This window comes from Zingiber officinale, chromosome 1A (assembly GCF_018446385.1).
Source record: "Zingiber officinale cultivar Zhangliang chromosome 1A, Zo_v1.1, whole genome shotgun sequence".
Classification (NCBI taxonomy): domain Eukaryota; kingdom Viridiplantae; phylum Streptophyta; class Magnoliopsida; order Zingiberales; family Zingiberaceae; genus Zingiber; species Zingiber officinale.
Window position 1 is genome coordinate 165,611,243 of NC_055987.1, and position 9,442 is coordinate 165,620,684.

Here is a 9,442-nt window from a genome sequence, read left to right on the forward strand (position 1 = left end):
GTAATATGGTTTAACTTATGAAAAATACATCGGTTAACCTTGGAGTAAAAATGTTAAATATCGTTTTCAATCCAAGTTTAACTTCTGAAGGATAATTTGGATTAATAATGTTAAGCATCGTTTGCAATCCAAATTTAACTTCAGTAGAGCATATGGGTAGCTAGGATAGCTCTATGCTCGGGGAACTAGAACGGTATTCCGAGTAGCAACCAACACTCCACACATGCTCGAGATTAAATGCAACACCATTATTTTTGGATTGATATTTTTCGTACGTAAACCTCAATATATCTTCGTCATTATGACCACTTCGATATGAACGGTAAACACTATTGTAATTTGCATTGAATCGATATACCTTTTTTTGGATTGTATTGTGCCAATGTTGTCGTATAACATTTGCACTTTTGGTGTTTGAACCTGGGGGGCGATTCTCATTGTAGTTGCTTGCAACACGTTCCCAAAAAGCATCTGCCTTTTGATAATTGCCGATTATTGGATTATCACTGATAGTGACAAAACTTCTTGCTAAGACCTCGTCTTCAACCTTTGTCTAACTTGAACGCTTTCTTGTACCCTCAGTGTTTGAAACCGCTTTATCTAAATTAACCACCTCAATTGGGGATTCACGGTCGGAAAGTTGAGTCTCCGGGATAAAAGTGGGAGTTGCAGGTTCATTCGACATCGAAGGAGTGAAAGACATACCAGTTGTGTGGGGGGCAGCATATCCATGAGCAATCGATGGTGTAAAATACGAATGTCTCATGTTTTGCCAATATTCAGCTGGAAGCGATTGATATGGACCTCGAGGGGCATAATTAGGTTGATTCATAGAATTTCCAAAACCTTGGAATTTTTGAAGATTTCGTGGAGGAAATTGTTGGGACCTTGATGTCCGCTAGAGGGGGGGTGAATAGCGTCTCGTCGCGTGTTCGTCGGTTGCGTCTTGATGATATGCAGCGGAATACGAAGACAAAAACAACCAATGCTAACACCTAGGGTTTACTTGGTATCCACCTCAAGATGAGGTGACTAATTCAAGGATCCACACGACACACTCACTCCACTATGAAAACCTCCTTCTCGGTCGCAGCCGGAGGTGGAGAAGCCTCGTACAACACTCACACACAACACAAATACAGTAAGAGGAAACAAAAATACAACGCAACACACTCCTCTTTTTGCTTACTTGTACTTGTCGTCGCCTCTTGAACCTTGGAGAAACTCACCAAGTGCCTTCAAGAACTGGCGTGAGTAGATCAGAGAAGCTCGTTGTGAATCGCTAAAGAACGGCGCAAAAGATCGCAAGAGATCTACTGAGAAAAAGCTCCGCCTGAGCTTTATACAGTAGCTCCAATCAATTGAATTCATCCCTAATCGATCGCCACGTCACATCCGTACAATCCCAGCCATCCACCACCTGCATCCTGCGCAACGGTCACTTCCCAATCGATCGATCGATCGATCGATTGGGACTGCCTGAATTGATCGACCGATCGATTCAGAATCGGTCGATCGATTGGGACTGCCTGAATTGATCGACCGATCGATTCAGAACCTTTCTGTGCTCTCGCGTCCGCGCGAGAGCTTCTGCTGCCCAATCGATTGGCAGCTCCCAATCGATCGCCCGATCGATTGGGAGAGCTTATGTGCTCGCGATTTCCTGACCCCAATCTATCGGCCGATCGATTGAACCATTTCAACAATCGCAGCACGCTCCAATCGATCGGTTGATCGATTGGAGCCTGTTCAATCGATCGCCCGATCGATTGAACACCCTGGACTTGACTCAAACTCAAGTCCAGCTTCCCAAACCCAACTCTCGGTCAACCATGACCTATTGGGTTTGCACGCCTAGCATTTGGCTACTCCCGACCAACCTCGAACTAGCCTTCTAGACTCCTCCATCAGCCTTGCGCCCCTCGGATATCTCCCCATCCTTCATGCCTTGCCTTCTGGAGCTTCCATCGGCCTCATCCTAGTTGTCGGGTTCTCCTCGCCAAGTCACACTAGGACTTACCTTGCCAAGACCACATCCTTAGACTTACAACCTTTGCCAAGATCATACTTGGACTTTCCAATTGTCTGGCTCCTCACTAGGACTTTCCTTTTGCCAAGATCACACTTGGACTTTCCAGTTGCTTGGCTCCTCACCAGGACTTTCCCTTTGCCGAGCTATACAAGGACGTTCCAATTGTTTGATCTTACTTATCAGGACTTTCACCACCAAGTCTGGTCAACACTGACCTACTTGGATTTTCACTCTTGCCAACATTCCTGTTGGACTTACCTTTGCCTAATCTCCAATTAGGATTTTCCCAGTCAAGTCTCCTGTCAACCTTGACCTACTTGATTTCTTTCTTGCCTAACCTCCAGTTAGAACTTTCCCAGATGCCTAAACTTTAGTTAGGACTTTCCCATTGCCTAAACTCCAGTTAGGACTTACCCGATCAAGTCTCCGGTCAACACTGACCTACTTGACTTCTTTCTTGCCTAACCTCCAGTTAGAACTTTCTCAGATACCTAAACTCTAGTTAGGACTTTCCCATTGCCTAAACTCCAGTTAGGACTTACCCGGTCAAGTCTCCGGTCAACACTGACCTACTTGACTTGTCTTTTCATCAACCTGGTCAATCCTTTGACCATCTTCACAATCGGACGATTGCTCCAGCAATCTCCATACATTGTCAAACATCAAAACTCAATTCTCGACTCAACTCAAGCTTAGTCAAACTGATCAAACATGACCTAGGGAAATTGCCCCAACAGAAATGACATATTTGGAAATGGATGTGAACATTGATAATTTAGTGAAAATTGTGGAAGATGAATATTTTTGCTGAGTTGTTTGTAGAATTTAAAAAATTTGTAAAAAATGCCCTATTATTTTCATCCATTTCGGATAGAAAATAATATGGTAGGAACTTAAAAAAAAATAGATGGAATGAATATTTAAAAAGTAGAATTGGAGAGTATAGCAAATTGAAATGAAAATATGAGATATTTATAGATGAAATTTCGAAGTAGTCGTTAAAATTAAGCGTTAAAAATCCGTTAAAAATTAACCGCTTTATTTAATTATTAATTATAAAATTTTAATTTTTTAATAAAAAATTAAAAAAAAAATACGTGGGGTGGGTGGCTAGCCCACCCCACATTGCTTGAACACGTTAAAAAAATTGAACGCGTTTAAACGGAGGGATGTTATAACACCTCTCCACAACATGTTTTAACACCATACGGTGTTAATAACAAAGGCAATAAGGAACACTGCAGATGCTCTAAAGCGCAAGGAGTTTTATATAAACGTAATGGTAAAGATCATCCAAAAATAACTCTTCTTTCTCAAATTTGATCAAATATTATAATAACAATATCACAAAAATAACTTAAATAAAAATCAAAATTACTTTATTATTAATCAAATTTACTCTAATACTAATAAAAATTATTCTAACACGAATTAAAATTACTCGTTAAAACTACTTTAAAACTGATTAAAATTACTATAATTTAAAATATTGTTGATCAAAATTATTTATAACGATGTTAAAATTGCTCTACTTCACTATTATAGTACTTTTGGCCTAAATCATTAAATATAAAACAATTTTAACTAAAATTATTTCAAATAATTTTAACTAAAACCATTCTAATATTAATTAAAATTTCTCTAATATTAATCAAAACTACTTCACACATTATTTCAATTTCCAACATACAGCTTCTTTTAACTATAAAATATTCTTTTGATTCTCTTGATTACCCTTTAAGTGATAATAAAAACAAAAGACATCCTTTTAAATGATAATAAATAGTAAATCTATTTCTTTTTTAAAAATTAATGTATTAAGAGATAAAACATCATATATAGTACAAGTGATAAAAGGCTAGGCATGTTTGTTCTAGGGAGTGAACTAATTATTTCCCAAAAGCAATATCTTCGGGCAATATGAACGATGCGCAAAGCATCCATTTTCCGGGAGCAACAAGGCGGACTCTGTGCATTTCTACATCGACAACTTCCGCACACAATGCGACATTAATCCTCTGCGAAAGAAAACCATTCGAGTTTTGATCAGCTTAATAATGACAATAATAGTTGGGTTATTAGCTGACAATAGATAAATAGTCGTGACAAATATGACTCCACGATAATGATTAGTCTGCAGCAAGATGAACTGACCTCTTGAAAATCATACTCAGGGTTTTGTGCCTTTGAGAATCCGTAGACATGAATCTTTGGAAGAGTGCGAGCGGACCTAGGAGTGTTTCTGAATACTCCTCTAAATGCATCTGTTTGAGAGTAGAAATTCAAGCCATTAAGTCTATCAAACAACCAACAGATTGAGCTAAAATTGTGCCGTGTGCTTTGTTTCACTTCATTGTAGATTGCGATATAAAAATTCATATTTGGCGATACTTCAATATGCAAAATTCATGAGGCAGTGTTTTTGAAAACCGAACTGCACTGGACCGACAAGTTCAACTGGTTAAACTGGGAACCAATATTATTTTACTCGTTGCCTTTTCACCCTAGTTTGGTTGTCAAAAATCCTTTCTAGTAGTTTATATCCAAACACAATTCTATATTCAGTCAAATTAGAATAGAAAGTGTGAAAATTGCAGTAATATGTTGAAGATTTGAAAAGAATATGAACGAACCTAGAAATTCGGTAGCATCATTTGGCAAATTCATAACCACTTGTGTAATAGAATATCTCAGTTGAGTAGTGAACATTGCAGCAATGAACCTACGGCCTTCCATGTTAAAAACCTGAGACGTAAACAGTAACTGTATTAGTTGCCATTAAAATAACATTTGGAAAGTTAAACAATTGTCTCCGACATATAAACTACAAGAAAATCCAGAACACGTGAATGACAAACCAATAAACGAGACCAAAAGAAGTCCGTAGTTATGCTAAACTGTCGAAGACTCACTATGCCAAGCATAACAATAACAACTTCAAATGTATAGAGAAACAGCTTCATCATACCTCTACTTTCCTCTCGAGCTTGTTGAGGACAATGTTTCTTTCAAGATATTCAACAGCATTGGGGTTTAGGTCATTGGCAAATACACACTTCACTTTCCTTGCTGCAGAAATGGCTATTGGACCAACACCAGAGAATACATCGCCTATTCATGATCATGTACAAACATGTTATTATGCTAGTATCAACTATTTCGATGTTAGCTTTCCTTGGTTGGCACCATGTTTGCACATCTAAAGAATTCACCAAATTTCATTCATTATAAAAAATATCATCTGTTTATGGTCAGTTGATACAAAGAAGCACATAATAGTGGCAGTGAATAATCATATCTGAAGTCTATACAAACTGAGAAAGGGGCTTACATACGACATCAGATCTTGTGAAACTGCAGATAAGTCGTTGTCTCTCAGTTGCCAACTTAGAATTCCAATAACTGCAGTCAAAACAAAAAAGAAACATTATTTGAACCCGTAGTCTTCATATTGCAAACTAACAAGCTAATGATGCCATCTCCTAATGCTTTAATTGATGAAACAAACAAGTCAAAAGTCGAAAATGAGAATCTCAATACACACATCAGAAGGGAATGCGAATCCTACACTTTTCCGAGATCAACTTGAAAACGAAATCCATTCTCGACCACAGTTGTTACAAGGGAATGATTACCAACCAAGACTTCAAGTTGCATTGTCCTGTATTCATTTTGAATTGCATCCATCTTGTTAACCACTGTCTGTATTTTTGGCCTGTTCTTATCCAAGACTATCTGAACAATACAAGTACATCTAATATCAGGATAACACCCATAATTGAATATTAATTACAGAATCTATGTTGAAGAAATTGACCTGTGCGATAAGTTTTCTAAAAGGTAAGTGTTCATCTCGCAAATTCAAGTGTGCAATATGGCCAATTGTTTCAAATCCAGTTGGAACAATCAAGCCCTCAGGTAGCAAGGCCTCGAGGAGCTGAAAAAACAGCTAGACCATCAATTTACAGAAAACTAAAAGTTTTCACAAAAAGGTAAATGAAGAAATTAATAGGGCAATGAATATTGACATGTAGAAAAACATTGATTCACCTCACTCATTGACCAGTAATCATAGAATAAGGCCAGCTGGCATTGCACAAGCTCAAATGACGAGGATCTACTGTGGAATGTGTCGCCATTTAATACAGCCTGAGACAAAAAAAAATTCAATGAGTTGTTTCAATCATCCTCCATCCAAATGCAATAAAAGAAACATGGATTCAAATAATTGAATGGCATTCAAACAAAGTGAATATGCAAATATTTCAAGCAACACAGAAATGAGTTCTCACACAAAAAGATTTCTTTTACGAAAAACTGGAAGCAAGTTAATTTTTATATATCTTTGCAACAGATGGTGCATCCCAACATCTTGAAATTCTTGCAATCTCAAAATTATCTTTCCTTCCACAGTACTTTGTCAATGTAAGTTATCCTTTGTTGTAGTATTCGCAAGATAAGAAGCATAATCATGCTATAGTATGAACAAATATGCAGAAATCGAGTGTCATATAAGCTGCACTAAAGAGTGCCCACTTGCTCTGAAGTCATTTTGATTTGTGTTTGCATGTCCCAAGTCCAAAAACTACAAAGTTAAAGTTAGTTCATTCGACTTCATGTTACATTGGAAGCAATTCCTAAATGCAACAGGATCTTCTTCTTTGGATATCAATTCTTTCCTTTTGAATTAGATGTGGTGGAAATTATTCACTAGAAATCAAATAAGTAGTCTCCATTTACATATAGAAAAGATAAGAATACAAAGGATAATTCAATTGGCAAACTCAAATGGAGAACTCACAAAGGAATCATAGGCACCTTGATGGCCTCTGGGAGCTCACTCACACCTTTCTTTGCATATTTCTCGTCCAATAGGAGCAGCCTGGTAGGACCTCTCCACCTCCGTCCTTTGAAGTCTTCGCCGAGCAAACCGCTTAAATCCCCCTTGTCTTTTTCATCTCCAATCACCTTGACGACATAAGAATCATTCTTTTCTAAGTTCTTGCTCGCTAGATCACCCCCATCTTTGCTGTTCAATTTCTTCTTCTTCTTCTTTGGCCGCGACAGCTTCGCCAGATTCCTAAACTTAAGAAACCCACTGCAATTGAATTCCTTCGCGAGTTTTTCCCTATACAGCACTGGACTCAGCGCCGCCGTCTCGACGTCAGCCCTCCCATCAACCCTGGCCGCGAGCGAGTCGAGCCTAGCCCCGCCATCCCCTTCGCCCTCTCGGAGCAGTCTTCGGATCTCAAGGTCCAGGTCGTCGCCGGGTACCCTGGCGATGTTGCGGACACGGGGCCAGTTAAGGAGGTGCCCGCGGAGGTGGCTCTCGAGGGCAGCGCACTCCTCCACGGGAACCCGGAGGGCGGCGACATCGAAGACGCGGCAAAACTTTGCCTTTTCGATAACGCCGCCGTCGCCGTCCTCACTGGAGTGGTTCAAAGAGAGAGGTGGCGGTTCCGGGAGGTGGCCACGGCGGAGGGATGGTCCAAAGTGGAAGGAGGAAGGGGGTCGGTAGTCATCCGCGGCTATGGATAGCACTGCGTTCAATGAGGAGGAGGGGGAGGACAAGGATTTGGAGAGGCATCGGCGAGGGGAGGCTGCGGCGACGACGGAGAGGGAGATGCAGACGGGGAAGGGCAAGGGTTTGTGGGTGCGCAGAGCAGCGAGAGAGCAGCAGCACATACTCTTCTTCATCATATGGAAGGGTAGGCGCCGCTCCTCGAGTGGCTGTTTATGTGCTTGTTACAATGCCACACTGAAGTTTACTACTGCAAATAATTCGGAGCTTCCGGCAAGAGATCCGGTAAGAAATTGTATCAGCTACCGGACAATCTCACGCCTTATCGGATCTAACATCTAAATCCGTACGGATCTGCCTCCACTTTATTAATTCGAGATCCTTAAATGACTATAATAGCCCTATTACAATCCACAAATTTTACTTGTCAATGCCTTGTGGCTCCGTAAATAGCGAGTCATTTCGAGGGCAATGAAAATCCATGTCCACACCTATCATTTTTCTCGGCCACCCAGCTCTCTCTCTCATCACGATGAAACCCTCGTCGTTGGAACGAGCTTTGGGTGACCCCCTCTAGAGATATAAATGAATCAAACGGTTCGCGAGCTATTCAGATCTTGATTCGATAAAAATCTCGTTCGAGTTCGTTCGTTTATTTTATCGAGCCGAGCTCGAGCACGATTTCGAGCTCGACAATTTTATCGAGTCGAGCTCGAACTTAAGGATATTTAGTTCGTTAGCTCACAAACATGTTCGTTTATAGGTTGCGAGCTAAAAAACGAGCCTTAAAATGAGCCTTAAACTGAGCAAAAAAAAACGAACTCTAAAATGAGCCAAAAAAATGAACTCTAAAACGAGTCTTAAAATGAGTTTTAAAATGAGTCAAAAAACGAGCTCTAAACGAGTCCGAAAACGAGCTCGAGCTCGCTTAACGAGTTAGGCTCGTTAACTTTGATAATCGAGCTAATATGAGCCGAACTCGAACTGTTCGTGAGCTTGATAATTCTAAAACGAGCCGAGCTCGAGCCTTGTGATAAAAGCTCAATTCGAGCTCGAGTCGAGCTCGAGCCTAATACTGTTCGGCTCGGTTCAACTCGTTTACATCCCTAACCCCTTCTCTCAGCTTCCACAAAGCTAGATTTTGATTCATTCTGATTTCATGTGGTAAAAGGTGAAATCGCTCGCCCTAACACGTCCGACCCTAGCCATCACGAGGGAAGTAAGGGCAAATGATAGTTGGTGAGTTGTACAGAGTCCGGAGATTTACGTCCCGATAATCCTACGATTCGACCTACATCTCACATCTGGATATTTTTATATGAGTTTGGTGCTGAGTTTTAGAAACCAAAAGTATGATTGCTGAAAATGATTAATTTGTGTTAAAATAATTAATTTATGTTCAATTAGTTTGACCTTAGCATCGATATGTTTCGTTGCTTGTGTTTGCATATATTATGCTTGTTAAGGGTATTTGAGGAGTTCAATAATGGTAGAAGAATTGACTTTTAATATTCCTCTATCCACCTAGGCTGATACTAGATTATAGGAAAGAAGTAGACACAGGAATGATTATTGGCTCATTTGTTTTGTGTAAAATGTTTTCCTGTATATATTTTTCGGATTGCCTAATGTTTGCGAATGCAAAATTGTGATTAATGAAAAATATATGCATTGTGGTGGAAAATAACTTGCCCTCAAAATGAGCAAAAGTCATCTTCCTCCACTGGTTCGTGAGCCTACTGCCTTTGCCAGCGAGCCCATCCTCCCTGCCCTGGCTCTTGTTAGCGAGCTCCCCTTTGGGTTGAAGAAGGGGGAATTTATTTTGCCTCACCATGCATCAAGGAGGATCCCTCTTCTCTGAAAAAAAATTCCATGGAGAATGCTTTAGA

At 40.0% G+C, this 9,442-nt stretch overlaps 1 protein-coding gene across 1 annotated transcript; it reads right to left on the reverse strand.

Moving 5' to 3' along the window:
• Positions 1-3,798: 3,798 nt before the first annotated feature.
• Positions 3,799-7,783, reverse strand: LOC122038288 (tRNA (guanine(37)-N1)-methyltransferase 1-like). Its single transcript, XM_042597947.1, has 9 exons — positions 6,851-7,783; positions 6,083-6,181; positions 5,850-5,969; positions 5,601-5,767; positions 5,364-5,434; positions 5,001-5,143; positions 4,666-4,777; positions 4,187-4,296; positions 3,799-4,050 (listed from the first exon to the last, which is right to left on the reverse strand). The coding sequence occupies exons 1-9, from the start codon at positions 7,730-7,732 to the stop codon at positions 3,922-3,924; spliced, it is 1,833 nt and encodes a 610-aa protein (XP_042453881.1). The 5' UTR covers positions 7,733-7,783; the 3' UTR covers positions 3,799-3,921.
• Between the last annotated feature and the right edge of the window lie 1,659 nt (positions 7,784-9,442).